The sequence below is a fragment of the Vombatus ursinus genome, unplaced genomic scaffold (genome assembly GCF_900497805.2).
Source record: "Vombatus ursinus unplaced genomic scaffold, bare-nosed wombat genome assembly UNPS02014810.1, whole genome shotgun sequence".
NCBI lineage: Eukaryota > Metazoa > Chordata > Mammalia > Diprotodontia > Vombatidae > Vombatus > Vombatus ursinus.
The window spans coordinates 42943079-42966728 of record NW_020954588.1 but is presented as its reverse complement, the minus strand read 5'-3'; the positions used below and the strand labels follow the sequence as shown (position 1 = coordinate 42966728).

At 39.6% G+C, this 23650-nt stretch overlaps 1 protein-coding gene across 10 annotated transcripts in view; it reads right to left on the bottom strand.

The window, feature by feature from the left end:
• Positions 1-23650, bottom strand: part of VEPH1 (ventricular zone expressed PH domain containing 1) — a 222831-nt gene that overhangs the window by 16581 nt on the left and 182600 nt on the right. For 9 of the 10 annotated variants that reach the window (XR_003570348.1, XR_003570350.1, XR_003570349.1 and 6 more), the window contains one exon: positions 8688-8805. Coding sequence is in view for 6 of the 10 variants with exons in the window: in XM_027876085.1 (XP_027731886.1) it covers positions 8688-8805 (118 nt within the window). In the remaining 4 variants the exon portion in view is untranslated. Of the gene's footprint in view, positions 1-6327; positions 6413-7547; positions 7661-8687; positions 8806-23650 lie in introns of those variants that run through there. The other variant, XR_003570351.1, reaches the window with a different exon arrangement.

Below are 23650 nucleotides of genomic sequence, written 5' to 3'. Positions count from 1 at the left end.
GGTTTTTTTGGCCACGTTATTCCTAGATATTCACACAGTATATCCTTTTTTGGAGGTTTTGGTAGATCTATGCCCTTACCAATGTGGGGACCCCCTCCAATAAAGAAGACAGCAACCCGCCCACACCTGCCCATTCTGTGTGAATCCTGCCCATGTCCTGTGATTCACCATAAAGGGCCCAACCATTCTGCCAGGAAACACATCCTTTAGATGTTTTGCATATATGACAATGGAGCACATGGGCTAGCCATTGATTTTCTCTTCTTTAACTATTTTTAAAAAGTTAAGTCTAGTGACTGGTATACATAGGCAAAGACAACATTTTTTTTTTTTTGGTGAGGCAGTTGGGGTCAAGTGACTTGCCCAGGCTCATACAGCTAGTGTCAAGTGTCTGAGGTCAGATTTGAACTCAGGTCCTCCTGATTCCAGGGCTGGTGCTCTATCCACTGTGCAACCTAGCCACTCCAACATCTAAATTTTTATGAAATTGTAGAGCTAGGCAGGTTTGTCAGAACCAGTCAGTCAGTAAACATTTATTAAGTGCCTACTATGTACTGGGCTAAGAACTGGGGATACAAACAAAAGCAAATAACAGTATATACCTCCAGTCCATTTTCACATTCATCCAGGTAAAGCCTTATCTTTCCTAATCTTAATAATGCCCAGAAATGGAGAGGCCATAACCTTCCATTTGAATCCCTTGCATGGTCTAACTGCCTCTTTGGAAAATAAGAATTGTCTTGTTGTGATATCATTACGGTAGGTGGTACTTGGAGGCAAGAAGATCTGAATTCAAATCCCACGTCAGACACTCACTAGCTGGGCAAGTCACTCCAATCTCTCTCAGCCTTGGTTTCCTCATCTATAAAATGGGGATGATAGCACCTCCCTCCTAGGGTTGTTATGAAGATCAAGTGAGACAGTTAACGTACAATGCTCTGCAAACCTAATGCTAGGTATTATGTGTGTTCTGATCATTGTAAGCTTTGGAAACCAGAGAGACAATTTTCAGCTCTAAAGAGAAGGAAAGACATGAAATTGTCTGAAAATATTCCTCCAACTTGACCCAACAACAAGCATTTATGTGTTTACTATGTGTCAGGTACTATGACCCCCACAGGGCAGAACCAGGAGTAATGGGTGTAAGATACAAACACGCCATTTTAGGTTTGAAGTCAGGAAAAACAAAAACAAAAACTTCTCAACAATTAGTCAAAAGTGGAATGAACTATTCTAGGAGGTCGCTGGTTCCTCTTTAGTGGAGGTGTTCAAGCAAAGACTGCCTGACTTTCAGTTTGGTGTTCTGTACTGGGCATTCACGAGTCAGATGAGGCAATCAGAGGTCCTGTACGACTCTGAAATGCTGCCTGCTAAAACAATCCCTTTCCCAAAGGAACTTACATTCTACTGGGCGAAGCATATGTACACAGATTATATAGATATAAAAAAAATGCAAAGTTAATACCAAATAGTTTTCTAGTGTGATTGTGTGTGAATGAGGGCGCTAACTGGAGGAGAAAAGCAGGGAAGGCCTCATATAGACATGACTCACAAGCTGAACCTTACAAGGAGGCTGGGACTCTAGGAGATTAGAACTCAGAATCCTGAAAGCCTTTTCCTGAAAATCTTTTACATTATGATTTCCTAGGGACCAAGAGAATAAATCCCACCGTAATGAATCTCTCATATGACAATGAAGGTAATGGAAGCCCAACCTTTTGCCTTCCAGATGTCCTCGAGCATAGGTAACTTTAGGTAAAAAGAGTGAAAGTTCCTGACTCAACAATCTTTTGAAAGTGACTAACCGGAAAGCCAGACAAATTCCAAAATGATTCAGCTGACTAATCCTTCAGGCTTGATTCGCTGTACACTTCCAAGACACAGGAGTCATTATTAGAAGAGATTGTCCTCGTTCTTCAGAAAGCATCTCAGTTGTGCTGAGTCCAATTGGGAAATCTCTATGTCCTCATTCTTTTGGGATGACAGTGTCAGTAATAAACACTACCAGTCCAGCCTATTCTCAGAGGGGTCTTTGCTTATTTTACGGCTCTTTCAATCCTCTGCACTCTTTCTTAAAAAGTGATTAAAGGGAAAGGAATCAGCATTTGGAAGGACTGAAAATAACTTCTACTATAATCATTTCTCACATGTTAAATGAGAGAAGAATTTACTGTTATTCAGGCAGCATAAATCACTGGGACAAGGGAGTACATTTTGAGAAATTTCGACTTGCTTCTTTGTTACTCTCCAATACATTTTAGTTAGAGGAAGTAATTTCCTTTGGAATTTCCAATGTTATCTTTTAAGGTAAGGTTCCAACACACTCAATATCTTCCATTTCAGTTTCCCCATCTATTTATCATGGTGGAGTCCTAACCTACTCTTCCTAGTGTTGCATTTCCTCTGTCTTATCTCAATCCAGTTGGGTAAAGATAAAAAGTGACAGAAGCCTAGAGAAATCCACGTATTGAAGCCTCGGGTACTTCACTTGGTGGGGAGAATACAAATGAGACCTGAAGTTCCAAGATTCACATAAGCCTAAAGCTGAAAGGGACTTCTAGAGGTCAATTGGCTCAGTCCCCTGCCTCCAAGAAATGGACCTGAACCATGCAAAGAGACAACCGTTTTCTTATGCACCCCCGGCTGCTTAGATCCATTCACTGTAGTAGCGGAAGAACTTAGATCAAGGAAGGGACCTCAGAGACTGCTAGCCCAGCCCCTTCATACCACAGAGGATGAGGCCCAGGAAGGTGAAGTGATTATACAAGGTCATATGCGTAGTATGCGGTGGAGGTAGGATTTGAACCTGGGTTTTCTGACTTTTCTAGAGGTCATGCTGTCATCAAACAAGGAAACTGTCTTTATTAGCTCACAGATCCTGCCGCTTGCCACTCTCCAGTTTCTTTAGACTACTCCATTTCTCCATCATGACCTTAGCCCCCTTACACCAAGAAGGGATGTATTTCTAGTGATCCTCCCTGAATTCTCTAAGGCTATAGCAGCAGTGGACAAGGTCTCACCCACCCCTTAGGCAGCCCTTCATTCCTCTTTGGTCTGCTCCTGGTTCTTTGTACTTCTTTCTCCACCATTTTCACTCCCCCTTCAATCCCTTCCTTTGATTAGTTAGTTCTTTCTAGGACCTTTGTTTTAAGAAAGTAACCAGAGCAGTCATGCTCAGTCTTTCATTTCTCAGGCTCCTGACTTTCTGGACTTCTTTCTCTACTATGACCATAGGTGGGCTACCTCTTCTCCCCAATTCAGGGCCCATAATGGATACTCTCAGTTTTCTTAATAAAGTATGAGGCAAATTTGTCTATTGAAAAGGGCAGGGAAAGGGAAATTACTCCCTTGGTTTGAAGAGAGAAGAGGTTTAGAGAAAATATTGTGGACAGGGTGATATGGAGTCAATCAGGGAGGAATGAAAAGCTGGCTGTGCAGTGGGGAGGACCCAGCTGAGATTCAGTAACAGATTCATAGTGGACAGCCAGCAGCGTTTTGGGACTTATTCCAGTGACATTCAGCAGCAAATGAACAACAGTGGAGAAGGTGGATGATGGGGGTCATTGAGGGTTTGGAAAAAGGACAAATAGCAGCAGTAGAACAAGGGACAAGGATTCACTGTCATTGGCAATACGTTCATCACCAAGTGGCCAGACTACTGGCTATAAGCCTCTCCAAACTTAATTAGACTGGTCCACAGAAAGTAGTAGGTATGCTTTTGCTGGGAGCATACCTAATAGTCATAATACTAACACAGTGGTTTCAGGTTTACAAAGTGCTTTCAATTTATTACCTCAACCACCTTGTGAGGTAGGTGCCATTATTATCCCCATTTGTAAAATTGGGAAACTGAGGCTAAGAGTGATTAAGTCATTTGCCCAGGGACATATAGCTAGCGAATGTCTGAAGACAGATTTGAATTAAGGTATTCCTGACTCCATATCCAGAGCTCTATCCCTCATTAAGACTCAAAATCCAAAGACATTTAAAACCTTGAAAACTTTACAAGATGGTAGAACTTGTTAGAACTTGTGCCCACCTGGCATAACCTTTGAGAACCCAAGTGCCCCTAGACACAATGAGACGTCTGAGTAGGACACTTTGGACATTGGCATCCTTCTGACGAATGAAGCCTTGCAACATTGTAGAGTCTCCTGAATGAGACCCATAATCCCTGAAAAGAATTCATCTGTTACGGGCCGGGTCAGGGCAGGTTTGAGTTAATGTCCCACGTTCCCACAACACTATGTGGGGCTCTTGTGATTGAAAATATGGTATAGATCTGGGGTACTTTGAGTAAACTTTGCCTCCTGGTGGAATGATCAGGGACCTAGATATGGGTCCTTTGGGCAAGGAGGATACAAAGTTAGCTCTAGGACTCTGGTAGGGGGCTCCTGAGATCCTGGGATCTTCTTTGTCTATGGCTCTTAACCTTCTTGGTAGAAGCTTGTCCCTGCTTTTACTCTGCCATGAATTTTTTTTTTTTAGCCACTTTGGGGCATGACTGATTTTACCAGGGAGGTATTTGAATATATATATATATGTATGTATGTGTGTGTGTATATATATATATATATATATATGTGTGTGTGTGTGTGTGTGTGTGTATACATAACATATGTATATCTATATACATAAATTTAAAAAAGCAATTGTTTATCTGAATCCTCAGGTTTAGATTGATTCCTTCCACCAGACGTAACCACAACCGAAACAATCGGTAACATAGGGATAGTAATACAGCCTCATGAGGGCAGTTAGCTGGCACAATAGATAGAGCACCACACCTAGAGTCAGGAGGACCTGAGTTCAAATTTGACCTATGTGACCTAGCTGTGTGACCTTGGGCAAGTCATCTAACCCTGTCTGCCTCAGTTCCTCCTCTGGAAAATGAACTGGAGAAGCAAATGGCAAACTACACCAGTATTTTTGCCAAGAAAACCCCAAATCAGGTCATGGAGGGTTGGACGGGACTGAAACAATTGGACAACAAGAACAACAACAAGAAGCACAGTATGCCTAGTACATACTTAATAAATGTTTGTTGAATGAATCACTGACCAACTGATAATACTATCTAAGGAAAACAAAACTACATTTAACATTGCTTGTATTTTCCATTTTTGTATCTTGCTGGGATCATATAAGTCACAAAGCACACGTATGAGTCATATTTGACTAATAGCTAGATAGTTCCCCATGTTCCTCCATTGTATTTTAAATTTGGAGCTTAAAATGAAATGTGCATTAAGGCAATATGTCTACTCAGTGTCATGGTAATAGGCCCATTACCAATAAATGTTGTTGATATAATTTACACAGTTATGTAAAGTACCAAATAATTAATACAAACTTTTTGGAAAGTTGAGGGTTGATGGCTGGAAGTATCAGTTAAAACAGGGATTCTCCCCATTGTCCAAACAGATTGTTCACACAGGAGCAGGAAATGAGTAGAGAAATTCAAACTCAGTGATATTTTGGGTGCCAAGCTTTATTTCACTATGTTCTCTTTTCACGTCCCTGGCCTCTGTTGGCACTTACAGCCTATGTATGTTCTCGGGCTATATTTAGCTCAAAGGGAAGGAATGCAAATAGGAAAGCCTGGACACAGTAAATGGGGTCTGGAAATGCTGGGTAACACATTCAGAAAGAGCGGCTATAATAGGAATTCTTTGTGGGCTTAGCTCACTCTCCAGGCCTGTTCTTGGGATATTGTCAGACAGCTACAGTTAAATATTCATGGCGCTAAAGATTCCACATACTGTATCGGGTAAGCTCACTCTTGAGGGCCCCTCTGAGCCCCCAAAGATAGCACCTCGCTTCCCTTCTGCTCTCCAATCAAGTGCCTTTTATGCCTTTTTCTTTTTTGGTTGGGGAAATAATGACTAATTAAAAAGTTTTATAATGGAGGCTACTCTGTCCTTCAACTTCTTGGTTTTTTTGAATTACTTTTAAAAGCTCTTCTTTCCCTTCCTCCCCTCCCCTCTACTTAATCTTGGGTCAATTTGGATTTCTTAATCAGCCAGCAATCTGTACTCCACTAAAGGGCTTGGGTTCTTAATTGCTTCTTCATACAGGCAGCTCCCTTCTCTATAGGGTAATGCATTTTAATGGGCCTCTTTCCTTTACCCACTCACCCTGGCTCCATCTGGGGAAATAAACAAACTTTTCCAACTCAGCCTCAACATCTTGGCAAGGAAAAATAAGAACTACTGTCATAATGGATAATCTTTTTTTTCTCATAATGGATACTCTTGAAGATGCAAAAAAAAAAGAAGTTCAAATGAATAAAGTGAATGCAGGTGGTACCATCAATGTGTCCCTGGAGGCAGCACGTGGACAAAACATCTCTGTGCTCTGTGCTTTCTGTGGGTCTATGATCACTGTGCATCACCCACTTTACCCATAGTCACTGTAAAGAAACAATAAACCCGAGGATTCAGAGATCACTCAGAAGCCCAAGTGAGGGGTTTTTCTGTTTTCAAGATGAGTGAAACTTTTGAGGTATAGAGCTATTTTTGGAGGATCTTGGGCAAAATAAAATATCATAGGCTCCACCTGACACCGGGGGCAGGGAGTACATATAGTGAGGGGTGGGAGGAAGAGGCAGCAGGGCTTTTTGGATGGGGATGGACCATTAGCATAGAGATTCTAATTGAATCCATGGGAGCTGATAAGACCGCTAAGGAAACACACCCACACCCACATCCCCCCCCCCCACAATAAGGCAGAGTCCTGTGGGACATCAATGGTTATCGAGCATGACCTGGATGAAGATTTGGCAAAGGAGACTGAGGAAGGGCCAGAAAAGTGGGAGGAGAACCAGGAGAGAGCAGGTTCATGAACACCTACAGAGAAGAGAGTATCAGGGAGAAAAGGGATGATGGACAATGGCAAAGGCTGCCGAGAGGTCAAGAAGGATGAAGCTTGGGGACAGGTTTTTGGATTTGGCAAATAAGAGATCAGTAGTAACTTTGTGGATAGCAGTTTGGATTGAAGGCTGAGGCTGGGAGGGCAGCTTTAGAAAGTTCAGAAGAGCGTGAGAAGAAAGAAAGTGGAGATTGTTTATAGTGCCCTGAGCAAGTCTTTAACACTAAAAAGGGCAGCTGGGTGGTGCCATAGTGCACAGAGCCCTGTGCTTGGAGTCAGGAAGACTCATCTTCCTGAGTTCAAATCTAGCCTCAGACTCTTACTGGCTGTGTGACTCTGGGCAAGTCACTTAACCCTTCTGGCCTCAGTTTCCTCATCTGTAAAATGAGCTGGAGAAGGAAATGACAAACCCCTTTATTATCTTTGCCAAGAAAACCCCAAATGGAGTCATGAAGAGTCACACATGACTGAAAAAAGATGACAGCAACAGGAGGGCAGGACAATAATGATACATTTTTTTCAAGACCCTTAAAACTCAATAAATCTTACATATTTCTACTTTATACTTTATGATTTTTCTATAGGTATCAACCATTCCTTAACATTCTAAAGACTTTTCAAATAATTAAAGGAATACATCATATTGTTCTACATATAAGGGCCAGATGTCAAATTACTTGGCTTGATCCTTGGAGAATTTCTTAAATTCCAGTCCTTCTTAAGAATATATGTTGCAAGCCAGGTGTTGCAGAACATCAGTGGAGTTCCCTGTTTTTGTGAGATCACAGATCTGCTCCAGAAAAAAAAAATTAACCAACCTAATTAGGACCATTTGCACTGAAATGAGTAATACCTCATTAAAAATGATCAATATTATCTTGATGGGAATTGGCAGATACTTTATTCAACAAATATTCTTCAAGAGCTTCTATATGCCCAGCTATTATTATTCCCCTTTTATGGAGGAAGAAACTGAGGCAGATAGAGGTTAAGTGACTTGTTACACAGCTAGTAAGTATCTGAATCTGTATTTGAACTCAGATCTTCCTGACTGTAGGTCCTATATTCTATCCATGGTACCTCCTTGTTACCTCTGTTGCTAATCAAGGGCTTGGTAACAAAATACAAATGAAGCAGTCCCTGCTCTTTCGGGGCTTAAATTCTATTGCAGATAAGTAAATATTACACATACACATGCAGATGGATACGTTTGTATACGTACACATACACAATGTGTACAATATAATGTGTGTGTGTGTGTGTGTGTATATATGGAGAGAGATAATGTATACACTGATACATATATAGATACTTTATAGCTTCATATATAAAGTAAGTATATATGTATGATATGTATATATAGTGAATAAAAAGGAATTATAAGAGAGGGTTATAAGACAGGGGCTTTTTTTTTCCTTTGAACTGATCCAGCCCTTCTCCTTTCCATTATTTTGCTCAGATTTCTCCCCTCCATCGTTCAGGTTATTATTGCCGTCACTTGGGAGGAAGAGCTTCATTAGTACTAACAGTTTCTAGTATTTCTACAATGCTTTAAGGTTTGTGACGAGCTGTACACATTATCTCATTTGATTCTCACGACAGCTTTGGAAGGCAGGTGCCATTATCATCTTCATTTTACAGAATATAAAATTGTTCACGTAAAATCTAGGTGAGTTGGAGCTGGCCATATGTCTACCTTAGCATCTCAGAATTACTCACGGACCTTACACGATGTCAGGCAACTGAGGCCATCTGCAGATTCCTTCCAAAACGGAGCCCCACCACAAACCGGTTTCAAGAACCAGCGGGACCCTTACCTGTCGCCTTCTCCGGGTGATTGCACATGAAACACTGCCACGCGCCTGCTTCTTCGCTAAAGCCAAACAAATCGAAGAATCTCACTTCCTCCAGATGTTGCTGCACCTGGTCCAGGTCCTAGTTCAGTAACGAGAAACACAAACAATAAAAGCTGCTCCGGTTCTTCCGTGCCGTGGGATAACTTGGAAACTGGAAAATGAATTCATTCATTCATATAACCACTCGGTAAATAGTTGCTGAGTGCCTACTATATCAAAGACTCTTATTGACATTCTGTGGTCAACTTCAAATCACACAAATAAAAGTCAGGAGTCTGCCCTGATGTCTGACTCTGATACTGCATCCTGGGCTCTCACAATTCTCAGAGGCTATGCCAATGGAACATGACCCTGGTGAAGTCTGCAATCACAGCTTTCTCAGTATTTCCAAATGCTTTAAAAGCCACATCTGCCATAGGTAGGCAAGCACTGTTTCCTCACTTTATGATGGAAGGAATACAAAGGCTTGGAGTACTAATCTTAGTATCTTTGCTCGAAGTTGGGGCACAGTCAGGATCAGAATTTCAGAGCATTAATTTCCAATTTTTCCTTCTTTCTACAGGTGTGTAAACTTACTGTCTTTCTCTACATAAACCACGACTCCAAAGTTCTCCAGTGGTTTTAGAACTATACATGTAGAACTTTAGAGGGTTCAAAGAGGTCAAACTCAAATAGAAATGGATCCCTGGGGTCACACACTGACTTAGAAAATCACAAATGATCATCATCTATGTTGTATTATATTTTTATTAGTTTTGTTAAATTTTTTCCAATTTCATTCTAATCTGGCCAGGGCAACCCTCTAGAGTTTTGGAGCTAGGAGGCCATGAGCTTGACTCCTCAGAGTTCAATTCCAATATTTTTATAGATGAGGAAACTGAAATTCAGAGGAGATTAAGCATATTGCCCAAGGTTACTCAGGTGGCAAGTAGTCAGCAGGGATTTGAACCTAGGTCCTCTGACTTCCAATCTAACCCACCTTTCATGGCATCTCTTTGCCCCTTTCCATTAGTCAGGAGTAATTTTGAAAATGGTACCAGTAATTGGGCAACATGACCAAACAGGAAAATGATGAATGTTGGAGAAGATGTGGGAAAATAGGAACACTAATGCATTGTGGGTGGAGTTGTGAAATGATCTAACCATTTTGGAGAGCAATTTGGAACTATGCCCAAAGGGCTATAAAAATGTGCATATCCTTGGACCCAGCAATAGCACTTCTAGGGCTATATCCCAGTGAGATCATACAAATGGGAAAAGGACCCACATGTACAAAAATATTCATAGCAGCTCTTTTTGGAGTGGCAAAGAATTGGAAATTGAGAGGATACCCATCAATTGGGGAATGGCTGAGCAAGTTGTGGTATATGAATGTGATGGAATACTATTGTGCTATAAGAAATGATGAGCAGGCTGACTTCAGAAAAACCTAGAAAGACTTGTATGGTCTGATGCTGAGTGAAGTGAGCAGAACCAAGAGAACGTTGTACACAATAACAGTCACGTTGTGTGATGACTAATATTGATAAACTTAACCCTTCCCGGCAATACAAGGATCTAAGACATCTCCAGAGGTCTTGTGATGGAAAATGCTATCCACATCCAAAGAAAGAACTATGGAAGTCAAATTACTATTTTTTTTTCTCTTCTGTTGAGTTTTGTTTCCTCTTTCCGATGGTTCGTCTTATTGGTTTTAATTTTTACTTACAACATCACTAATGTGAGACTATGTTTAAAATGAATGTAAATGTATAGCCTATATCAGATTGTGTGCCATCTTGGGGAGGGTGGTGGGGAGGAAGGGGGAGAAAAATTTTAAACTCAAAAGCATATGGAAGTGATTATTGATAAATCAAAATCAATTAATAAAAAAAGGGGAAAAAAAGAACAAAAAAGAAAGAAAATGGCACCAGTATTTGAAAGGAATTTCTTTCTAGAGATTTCTAAATGTTGAGAACTTGCTGGGTCTGGGGTCAGGAAGACTCATCTTCCTGAGTTCAAATGTGGCCTCAGATTCTTACTAGCTGTGTGACTCTGGGCAAGTCACTTAGTGCTGTCTGCCTCAGTTTCCCCATATGTAAAATGAGCTGGAGAAGGAAATGGAAAACTACTCTAGTATCTTTGCCAAGAAAACTCCAAAAGGAGTCATGAATATTTGGACATGACTGAAAGGACTGAACAATAACAACAATGCTAACCTGCTTTCAGGAAATGAAATTTCCATGGCTCGGCTCAGTGTATGTGGTTGAACTACAAGGTTCAAGGTTTGAGGACCAAGCCTATATAAGAATACAATAATGCCAGTGAAAGCATATCAGGGAAGCTGTTGATGTCTTCTTTTTTTCTTTCTTTTTTTTTTTTGTGAGGCAATTGGGATTAAGTGACTTGCCCAGAAACACACAGCTAGTAAGCGTTATGTGTCTGAGGCCGGATTTGAACTCAGGTCCTTCTGAATCCAGGGCCAGTCCTCTATCGCTGCCCCTGATGCCTTATTAATACCTAAATCCAGAATCTCAGTAATTTAGAAAGTATTTATTCTAAAAATAAATATATTATGTGTTTTTTTAAAAAAATGTTCTCTAAGATAGCAACTGAAGTATACTTGGAGGTTTTGTAGATTTCAAAGAATGAAATTCACATGAACATTATGGTGGCAAAAGTAGATGTTCACCAATATCTGTTCCAGGCCTACTAAATCTATGAAACCTTTATTTTACCATTCACATAAATAGTACTTCTCTATGTCCCTACATGATTAAATACCAATCTTTCTTCTACCATATCACAGAAATCGTAGTCTTCTGACTAAACAAAATACTATTAAATTACATCCTAGGCTTTGTTTTTCTTTCCTGATCTCAGACCAGAGGCTTCTAAGGTTATTGTTTGGCCTATTATTCACTTTCTGGGGTGAATAAGCTACTTCAGAAGTCATACTGCCATATTGGAATCCTAAAGCAGGCTTCATATGAAGGATCATTGAGGGACAGGGTGTCAGGAAAGGGGAGAAGAGACTAGTTTTTAAAGTTGGTAATCAGAGGTTTTAAGGATGGAATCTTCCAAGTCATCACCAACAAATTCAGGATTAGAGTGGCATGAAAGGGGTCCTCATATAAGTTTTTTTAGGACAAATGCAATAGGGATTGGGGAACACATTCCTCTGGAAGGAGAGACTTGAAGACACTGGCCCATGTGAGTATCAAGTCTGGGCATTCTGGAGTTTGGCCAGGGTGGAGCTCATGGCTTAAGAAAATCCTTTTAGGACCCTCCTAATTTCCCGACTTTTCTGGCTAACAAGGAGCTAAGATTAAGTCATTTTTATCTGTGGAAGACAAGCTCCGTCACTGCTCTCTTCATCTAGGCTCCAGAGGCAAAGTTTTGGTCCCCATTAGACTACAGTAATCTTTCAATTCGCATATTGGTCTTTGACTAGAGCACTGAGAGATAAGTGATTGACTCAAGGTCACATAGCTAGTATGTGTCAGAGCAGGCCTTGAACCCAGATCTTGACTCTAAGGCTGGCTTGCTACCTTTGATGCCATGAGGATTCTCCCATTTGTTTGATGCCATTTCACTTCTTCTTGGTAGCCCTGCCCCCATCCCTCCCTCCACACTGGCTATTTCTAATAGTTCCCCTCTTCCCCCTCCAAAATGTTACCATATGTCACCTCTTAAACATTAATGAGAGTCAACATTAATTTAATTTTGAATGTTATCTCAAACTGCCCTTTGAGACTTTGGAGACATCCCAAGTATCACAAACTCAACAATCTTTGCACTCCAGGTGGAAGTCCCCTAAATAGAAATCATTTCCAGGTATTTTAGCTGAAATGTATATCATATAATAAGCAAGAGATTAAAACGGTGGCTTGGCAGGCAATTCTCAGGGCAGAAGATAATTCTCCTTTGATAGTTATGTTTGCCCGATTTCCTTCCAAACCAAGTTTCAAAACAGAAAATATTTTAGTCACCTAAAGAGCAAGCATGGTATAGTCCAGAGTGAGAGAAATGCTCTCAGAATTAGGTGTTCCTGGGTTCAATTCCCCACTCTAAGACTACAAGTAATACTGAGGATAGGAAGAAAAGCAAAAACATGTTCTGCCCTCAAAATGCTCCTATTCTAATGGAAAGAATACGTATAAACAGCTATGCACATATTAGATATATGTAGTCAATGGGAGATTATATGAGAAGGAAGACGCTAGTAGCTGGGGTATGGCAGGAAAGACCTTTGGAAGAAGATGGGATTTGAGCTGAATTTTGAAGGTATGACCCTGGAGAAGTCATTCAACTTTTCAATATCCCTAGGTTACTCTCTAAAAGTACTTGCAGTCAGGGAACTCCCTTGCCAAGGATTAAAGCAAAAAGGATAATAATGTCCTGGGGAGAGAAAACAAAAAGTTCTTTTCTGAACATTTGATTACATGAGCATTTTTTTTTTCCTTTCACAAAAGAATACTAATGGGAAAAGGAATTGGGAAACATAGAATAATCCTCTTACTATACCTCTTAAAAAACCAATCCGGGAAACCTAGAAAGGGGAGAAGATATTTACAAGCATTATTTGGCTGACAAAGGACAGCATGAGTCAACACAGTGGAGCCTGAAAAGGGGGAGAAAGTCTCTGGTTCTTAAAATATCATCAATGTGTGCTGAAAGAGAACTGTGAAGCAATTTTCCAGAAATCAGTGAGAGTGGCTAACATCTGGAAGGACTTTAAGTTCTGGCAAATTTCAATTCTGTTCCAAAGTGATTTGTGAGTGGAGGTACACTGTAAGATTGGCTAATGTGCCGTGTGTTCCTGCATTGAGCACAATTGATAAAGGCACATATTTCCAGGCCAGATTGAATAACACAAACAAGAGAGGGTTTTTCCTTTATTTATTTAATCCGCAATATATTCACGTAGGAGTAAAAAGTTAATATTTTCATAGTCACCATGTGACTGCATTCCTCTTCTATGGGATATGAAGGCAAAATACTATGGATGGATGCAAAAGAAAAGTACGTTTCAAAACTGTGTATAGCCTGGTTTCCAAAACGTTTTTGGTCTTCAGACTTCTGAAACACGTTACCATGGAAGTGAAAAAAAAAGCAAAAAAATGGAGAAAGTAACCCATTGGGTTCTCAGAGAGCTCCTCCTCACAAAGAATAATAATGCTAACACTAATAGTAATATTTCATTTTTATAGCACTTTGAAGTTTTCAAAGTAATTCACGTACGTTATCTCCTTGGGTCAATGGAACACTCTTGCACTGACCACCATTTATCGGTTTCATCATTTTCATGTAATTGTCATTCAAATTGAGAATGCTTTGCTCCTCCAATGGACTGTAGCTTCTCCATTGCAGGAAGTGTCTTTTTGACTCCCCCTGTAGTGCCTGGTAGGGAGTTTTGAACACAGTGAGTGTGTAATTAATTCTTGCTGTCAAAGGTACATAGGAATTTTAAGATAACATTTATGAATGTTGATCATAGGAAAGTGATCTAAATGTAATCCTTTTCAGGGACCGCAGAGGTTATGAGGTCCAACTCCCACATTTTATGAAGGAGAAAATTGAAGTCCAGCAGGTCACCCAGAGAGTGTCAGAGGTAGGATTTGAACCCAGGTCCTTTGCCTCCAAAGTCAATATTCTTTCTACTATAACTCCATGTTCATAATATCTCTCCTAGTTCCCATTTTATGTTCTGTACAATTAAAGACCATGAAGTCTTTTAAAAAAAATCCTTTTAGGATTTTTCTTTTACTATCTGTTGTACTTTACTCTTTTCTTTTTCGGTAAATAATTTTAAATAATAGCTTAATAAATCAAGTTTCTCTGAATCCATAGGAATAGCCTATCAAGAACTATTACTACATAGCTTGTGGCTACTGAGAGGCAGTGTGGTCCTGCGGTTGGACTGTTAGACTAGCAATTGGGAGAGTCCTGGGTTTAAATCCTGCCACAGGTACTAACTGTTCAAGCTTTTCAACCTCCATGAACATTGGTTTTTTTCATTGGTAAAATGGGATAATAATAGCATCTGCCTACCTCAATGCTTCTGTAAGGGTCAAATGAGATAATGTGTTAGAAACAAGTTGCAAACCTTCAAGTACCATTGTTATTATTGTTCAGTCATTTTCAGCTGTGTCTGACTGTCCGTGACCCCACTGGGGATTTTCTTGGCAATGATACTGGACTGGTTTGCCATCTCCTTGGACAGTTTATTTTACAGATGAGGAAACTGAGGCAAACAGGGTGAAGTGACTTGCCCAGGGTCACACAGCTAGTAAATGACTGAGGCTAGATTTGAATTCAGGTCTTCCTTTCTCCAGGTCTGGTGCTCTATCCACTGCACCACCTACCTATTATCTATCTGTCTGTCTGTCTATCTATCTAAAATCATTATTTATAATTTGTGAGTGTATGTAAAATATCAATAGCTTAAGAAAAGAAGCTTCTCTGAACATACATATTTATGTGTGTGTGTGTGTAGGTGTGTGTTTACACACACCTACACACACACACACACACACACATAGCTTATTAGAAGACAGGCCAGAACTCAATTGCATTCAGGGAAAGCACCTCACATTTTTAAGTGGCCAAAGTTATAAGCATATAAATGAGATGACTATAGATCTCTGGTCATTGATAGGAATTTGAGGCATTTGTGCTGATATTTCCCACAACAACTGGAGCACCAAAGATTAAATATACATTATATTATATATATTATATGTGTATGGATATATATATATATATATAATATACATGTTTATATATATATAATATACACACATACATAATATACATACATAGAGCGGAGAGAGAGAAACACAGAGACAAACACAGAGAGATAGAGTGAAAGAGGGGAAAAAAGGAAGGAGTGAGGGAAGGAGAAAGGGAGGTGGTGAGGGAGAGAGAGAGAGAGAGAGAGAGAGAGAGAGAGAGAGAGAGAGAGAGAGAGGAGAGAGAGAGAGAGAGAGAGATATTTGACCCTCATAGTAAACGCTCATCTTCAAATAATTATAAAATGAGAAATGTTGATCATGAAGAATTATAAGCAAAAAAGGAAAAATGGATGGGAAGCTGGATTTCTTGAAGATCTACTTAAAGTCTGTTGTGGGATGGAAGTGGGGAAATGAGTAAGAAGACAATTAGCTTGAGAGAAGTAACTTCCACCCAATGCCTTCTCTTCTCTACCACCCACTTTTCTCTCAACTGCTTACAATACAGCATCCCTTAGCAGTCACTCAAATTGCATTCTCAGAGGTCATCAATAATCTAATTGGCAAATATCATCTAATTGGGCTGCATCTTCCTTACCCTCTCTTGACACTGACTACTCTCTCCTTCTGAATCCTCTTTTTTTTTGGGTAATGTTTTATTTTTATTTTAAACTTAAATATAAAATAAGAAAAGAAACAAACTTAAATAATATAACTAAAATAATACAAAATAAGAAAAGAAGAAAAAAAAGCATTTCCACATGCCCAGCAGAACATGAGAAAGGATTCAAAATACACAGCAATAAAATTTCCATTTCAAGAAAGCCTATGTAATGAATATTATGCATTGTGTTGAGAGCTGTCCATTTTTTCTTTGCTTCCTTGTAAGTTTTCTTTTGTTCTCTGTGCACTTTTTACTTTGTTCTTTTTCCCCCTTCCTCTCCCCAGCCCAAAGCATGGACACACACACACACACACACACACACACACACACACACACACACACACAGAGGATACACACACAAAGATATACATATACCCATACATACATATACTTACTCATACATATACTTAGATATCTATAATCATACTCATGTATAGACATTTGTATTCATATGCATCTATATAAGATTGTACTATATTTATTTCTGAATACCCTTCCTTCCCCTTCCCACCACCCGACTTCAGAGTTTTACTCTCTGGGTTTTACTCTTTCCTCTTATTTTTTTTTCACCTCAGTCTTTTTTGTTGACTCTTTCTTCTGATGTTCCCTAGAGTTTTGTCCTTAGCCCTCTTGTATTCTCTCTCTACCTCTTTCTATCGATAATCTCACTCCTGCCCATGAACTTCAACTATTACTTCTTTGGAGATGATTGCCATATCTGTATTTCCAGTCCTGATCTCACCCTGGAGCTCTAGACTTGGCATTTCCTTGGGCACCTCAAATTCAATCTAAAATGGAACTTCTTAAATTCCCACCTCCAAACCTGTTCCATTATGAAGTTACTTTTGATTCTCCCTGCTCCCTCATTTCTCATAGACAATAGTTACTAAATTAGGTGAATTCTACCTTAGCATCTCTCTTGTATCTGTTTCTTACTCACGAGTTCCATAGGACCACCTTAGCATAAACAGGAATTAAAAGTAGACAGCAGCTAACATGGCAGAAAAGGAAAATGACAAATGTTGGAGAAGATGTGGGAAAATTGGAACACTAATGCATTGTTGGTAGAGTTGTGAACTGATCCAAACAGTCCAGAGAGCAGTTTGAAACTATGCCCAAGGGCTATAAAACTGTGTTACCCTTTGATCCAGCAATGCCACTGCTAGGTCTATCCCAAAGAGATCATAAAAAAGGGAAAATGACCCACATACACAAAAATATTTGTGGCAGCTCTTTTTGTGGTGACAAAGAATTAGAAATTGGGGGGATGTCTATCAACAGGGAGTGGCTGAAAGATTTGTGGTATATTAATGTAATGGAATACTATTGTTCTATAAGAAACAATAAACAGATGGATTTCAGAAAAAAATTGGAAAGACATATGAACTGATGCTAAGTGAAGTGAGCTGAACCAGGAGAACACTGTACACAGTAACAGCCACATTGTGTGATGATCAACTATAATAGACTTAGCTCTTCTCAGCAATGCCATGATCCAAAACAATTCCAAAAGGTTCATGATGGAAAATGCTTTCCACAACCGAAAGAACTATGGGGTCCAAATGCAGATCGAAGCATACTATCTTCACTCTTTTTGTTTTTTCTTAATTGCGGTTTTTCCCTTTTGTTATGATTCTTCTTTCACAACATGGCTAATGAGGAAATATGTTTAACGTGATTGTATAACCTATATCAGATTGATTGCTGTCTTGGGGAGTGGGGAAGGAGAAAAATTTGGAGCTCAAAATCTTACAAAAATGAATGTTGGAAACTATCTTTTCATGTAATTGGAAAAAAAATGCTATTAAGTGAAAAAAAGAAAAACAAGTGGACAGCAGTCTTCTTATAAGGGTTCCTGCTGCCACTCTCTCCTTCCTTCCAGACCAAAGGTTCCCAAACTTATTTAGCCTACCTCTGCCTTTAAAAAAAATATTACTCAGCATGCCCCCCTCCAGAAATCTACTTTCTTTAACCCTTTAACATTTTTTGAAATTTGCATCATTTCAAAAATATAATCTTTTAAAAAAAGATGCATTTTATGTTTAATAATTTATTGTAAATTTGTGTTTTTTTCTGCACTGAAATTTTGGTGACACAATATTGTATCATGTAACCAAATAGTATTGTATTATAAACAAGTTATTACACGCACATATTTTTGCTGATGCACCACACACTTGCCTGCCAACACTTGCTTGTTAAAACTTGTTGGCAGACTTGACCACTGATTGGTTATAACTTGCATTTTGTGTGTTTATTTGGAAAATAATGTAATTACTATGTCCAATGTAATAATGTAATCACTCTATTTAACTCTGTTACACAATAGATGAAACACGTACAAATGGTTTTTCAAAATTTTCTTCTCTTCTTTCCTTATGCTTCCACTGCCCCATTATTTTTATTCAATGCTCCCTCAATTGCACGCCAGACTACTACCCCATCCCCCATTGTTCTAAAGCCCTCCAGGGGATGACATCACCCACTTTGGGAACCTATGGAAAAATCTAGACCATCTTTCACACTGATGTCAGACAGAGTCTTCATGTCGCAATCTGATTGTGTGACTCCTCTGCTCAAAATTCTTCAGTGGCTCTCTAGGGCTTATTTGTTGAGCAAAGTTTAAACTTAGCATTCACACTGTTGTCACTGCCCTCCCTACCTGTCCAGATTTGTCTTATATGACACAATTTTATGGACTCTGTGCTCTAGCCAAACTCTATCACTTGCTTTACCTGTTACAATGTATGCTGGGCACTTTCCTGCCTGCCTGCCTTCATTTAAACTGTTCAGTAAGCCTACTATTCTCTCTTTCTCTCTCTGTTGAATTCCAACAAATTCTTTAAGGTCTACTTAAATGCCACCCCATCCAGGAAGGCTTCTCTGATTCCCTCCAGCTGGTAATGACCTTTCTCCACCATGGATCCCACACAGCACTTTGCTCATGTGCTTATTCACTTATTCAAGAAACATTCATTAAGTACTTCATCAGTGCCAGGCACTAGGCTAGACCCTGGTTATGCAGAGTCAAAAATGAAAAAGGGACCCACAGGAAAGCAACATTCACATACATAAGTAAATATAAGATCAAACTCAGTTTGGGGTGATGCAAGCAACTGAGGAGAGCAGCCTAGGTCTCACAGGAAGCATCCCCTGTGATGGCTATTTGTGTATATTCATATGCTCCCCCAAGACTGTAATGGCTACAAGGACAGGACTACCCTTAACCAAACTCACCCAGTTTCTGCCTTGGTGCTTCAGACACACTAGACATTTAGTAAATGTCCACTGAATTGAATTAAGCAAAGAAGGGAGGACAAAGTCTGAAAAACAAAGTGTATACTTAACCAACTGTAAGATGGTAAATTGGCGGTTGGAAAGGACCTCATTTAGCCCAATCCTCTTGTTTTATAGATGAGGAAACTCGGGCCCAGAGAACTTTAGAGATTTGACTAAGGTCACACAAGAAGGAGCAATAGCAGAATTTGAACCCAAGTCTTTTGACTACATAGTCCTCTTTCCAACATGCCTCACTGCTTATGAACACACATTTCCCACATGTGATAAGCAGTTCTTCCTCTTTTTTTGTCCCACATGAAAAGAAGAAACTACAGATGTATGCAACAATGTAAGGAGAAATATGGTAGACTTTCATATGCTTGGGCAGATGGTTTTCTTCCTCTCTTTAGTATCTCAACATTTTGGAGAAAAGAACCTTATTAATTTAAGCCACTTCCTTCTCCTTGGATGAGGGCTGATTTTAGTCATGTGTCTCAATGGAATTCCTGCACTGGGTGAAGTCTGCCCTTGAGAATCGAGGGGTACCTTGGCATGTACCTGGAGGTCTCAAAACTGAGCCCTCTGTTTTGCTTCTTCTTGGAAATAAGGATTGAGTTATTCTTTTAAGTATGACTTGATGAATATGCTGAAATGTTTAATTTATTTTGAAAAGCTCATTTTTCTTACTCACCTAATAACAATAAAAAGAAAAAAATAGCAGAATGTGGAAAGTTGGCAGTAAAAATTGAGAGAGTTTAACTATGGCACTCTATTAAAGAGCTAGCTTGCAAGCATATGGAATCAGTAAAAAGCAAAGGGGGAGGGGGAGAGCAGAGGAGAATGAGGTTAAAAACCAAACATCGGGAGTGTAAGATAGTAAAGAACAAGAACTCCAAGTAACTTTTGATTTCCTTGCACGTCAACTTCCTCCAAGTCTAAATCTATTATGTGGAGCCATCAGTTGTATCTGTGCCACGTGGAGTAAGGACAAAACACTCTGAAGGGTCGGTATCAAGATAATTTAGAACTTTATTCTAGAGTTGGCACTAGAAGCAAAAGGTGCTCATCCTATCTAACACGCATTTAGTAAGCACCTCTTATGAACAAGACACTGTCCTAGGTGCTGAATATACAAAGACAACGGAAAACTCATCACTGGCCTCAGAGGACTTACAGCCTACTAGGGCAATACAATATACACACAAAGAAATATAAACACGATAATTGGAGGGGCAGAGAGTGCTAAGAACTAGTGGGACTAGGACTGGTTTTCTTTAGGAGCTGGCATGTGAGCTAAGCCTCAGTGAAAGCCAACATTTTAATATTCTCCCCAATACCAGAAGGCAAAGTGTTCTGGTCAGCTCTTTCCAATTCATATCACAAATTTCCTACATTACAGAAGATACTAAAGTGGTGACCAGTTTGCTGTAGGCCATTTCCAAACCACCATATTGGCTAGAGCATGGGCTGGTTGACCTTTTCACAACTGGCAGACAAGAGTTCCTTGGCTGCTATTAAGAAACTTGACAGATTACACTGATGGCTCACAACAGCCTCTCCTGTATCCTTAAACCTCAATCAGCCTGGGAAAAAATAACAATTTCAATATGGAAAACATTGTACCTAGTGGCATTTCTCTTTTAATTATTTCTTTATTTTGTCAGTGTAGAAATAATCTAAGAGTTGGAAACCATCCTACGCTTTTTCTACACAACGATGCTACATTTCAAACTATATTGCTTCAGTACCTCAAAGATCAATAGTTGGTATGGAGAGACTTTAGGCTAATGTAAGGAGTGTGTAATCTAACACAAGATCCTTTCATGCCTTCATGAATTATTGAGGTTGAAAAGTTCACTAGTTTGTGGCCAACCTGGTGATGAGCGCCTCTAAATTTAGCTGGGCTGGTTTTCATATGGCACAGACATAATCTATCATATGACTCAGGCTCAAAAATCTTTCCAGCTTGAAAATTCTAGGTTACTCTATCCTGGGTTATCCTGGCCTTTGCAAAAGCATTTACTAAATGCCTCCTCAGTGTCAGGTATGGGAATAGGCACCAAGGATGCAAAGACAATAATGAAATTGTTCCTGTCCTCAAGGGGCTTTCATTCCATTGGACAGTTCTCCATGGAATTCCCCATTCTATTGGGGAATAAAACAACAGCAACATACAGATAAGTAAAAATAAAACCCAAACAGCAAATATAAAGTAATATGGGATGAAGGTAGGGCACTAACAACTATGGACACAAGGAAAGGCCTCTTCTAGGAGGGGGCATGAGATGAACTTTGAGAAGAGCTAGTGAATGGAGGTAAAGAGTGAGAACATTCCAGCCATGGGGGACAATCTGGAGGGAAAGGAATTCTGTGCACATGGAAGAGGAAGTGGGTCATTTTGGCTGGGATGCAGATTTCATGGAAGGAAATAATGTGAAGCGAAGCCTAGAAATGCATGGTGAAGCCTGATTGTGAAGGATTTGAATGATTCACAAAGGATATGAATATTATCCCAAAGGCCATAGAGAGCCACTGAAGGTTTTTGATCAGCTGAATGACATGAACTTTAGGAATGTCAATTTGGAAGTTGTATAGGGGACTAGATTGGAGAGGTGAGAGCATGAGTTCCTACCCTGGGATTTATGAATTTTATTTAAAAAAAGATAACTCTATTTCAAGATAATTGGGTTTTTTTTGTAATCATGTGTAATTTATTTTATGCATTACAAACATTTCTTTCTGAGAAGTAGGTGTGTTGCCTTTATCAGATCAGTTTGAGGTTTGGACCTGTGTGACTCAGGTGATGGTGGTGTTCTACAGAAATAGGAAGTTAGGAAGAGGGGCTGGTTTTGGGGGAAAGATAAGGAGTTTTGTTTTAGATATGTTAAGTTTGAAATACCTATGAAACATTGAATTTGAAATGTCTAATAGGAAGCCAGTAAGGAATGATTGACACTTAAGTGAGTGGTTATAGCTGGGAGTTATTTGAATAGAGATGATCATTGGATTAATGAGAGCTGACGAGGTCCTCAAGAAAGATGATAAAGAGAAAAAAGAGAAGATAGCCCAGGACAGAATTTTATGGGTAGAACCATTCATAGGGGTTGGAACACCCGTTATGATTCAACAAAGAGATTGAGAAGCTGCCAGAGAGTTAAGAGAAGAATCAAGAGAGAACAGTATGACCAAAATGCCAGGAGGAGGGCCACTAACCTGCCCGAGCTCACATTCTGCTGGTTTTATAAGACCCCAGGCATACCTCCTTGTCCTGATCAGAGTGGGACATTGATGGACATTAGCTTTGTGGTCCTGAGTAAATCACTTGACCTTTTTGTGACTCAGTTTCTTCATCTGCAAAATGAGAGAGTTGGGCTCCACAGCCTCTAAGGTCTTTCCAGCTCTAAATCTTTGGTCCTAAGCCCCACACTATTAGTGTCAGATTCCAGCTTTATTTTAAGAACTATCCTCAGGTCTCGAGTTTATTTTTATTAACCAAAACGGCAAAGCAAGATCGTACATTCACTTTTATGAAGGCAGCATGTTAAAAGCAAACAAAAATGAAGCTCTTAATGGTGGGATTTTAAGTATCAATGAGATTTTTTTGGGGGGAGAATCAATGTTACACTTAAAAACTTTCTGATATGCTTCAAATATCACTAAATTTTTTTTTGTCCGTATGTGTCAAGGGCCAGAGCTATGAAAGGACCATGGAATTAAAGTTTGGGTTAAAGGCAGCTAGGTGGCAAAGAGGGTAGAGTGTTGAACTTAGAATCAGGAAGACCTGGGTTCAAATCTAGCCTCAAATACTTACTAGCTGTGTGACCCTGGTCAAGTCACTTAACCTCTGTCTGCCTCTGTTTCCTCAACTATGAAATGGGGATCATAATAACACCTACCTCCCAGGATGGTTGTGAGGATCAAATGAAATAATATTTGTAAAGCACTTAGCACATTTGAAGTCTCTTCTATGCACATACATTTGTTTTGATAATATTTAAATGTGCACATGATAAAAATAAAGGCATGCTGATGGCAATCATGACAGCAACTTTCTGATATGGGGGGGTGGTTACAGAATTGTTGACATAATCCTAGGAAGAAAGAAGGTGTTCTTCGCCCTCATCACGGGTTTCCCTGCCAAGCCTAAGGCAAGACAATTTTTCTGTGACCAAAGCCTTTCTCCCTAAGGTAACTTGATATTGTAACATATTCTCTGAAAAGTGAATGAGTGGCTTACTTGGGACACTGCTCCAGATGGTGGGGGGTCC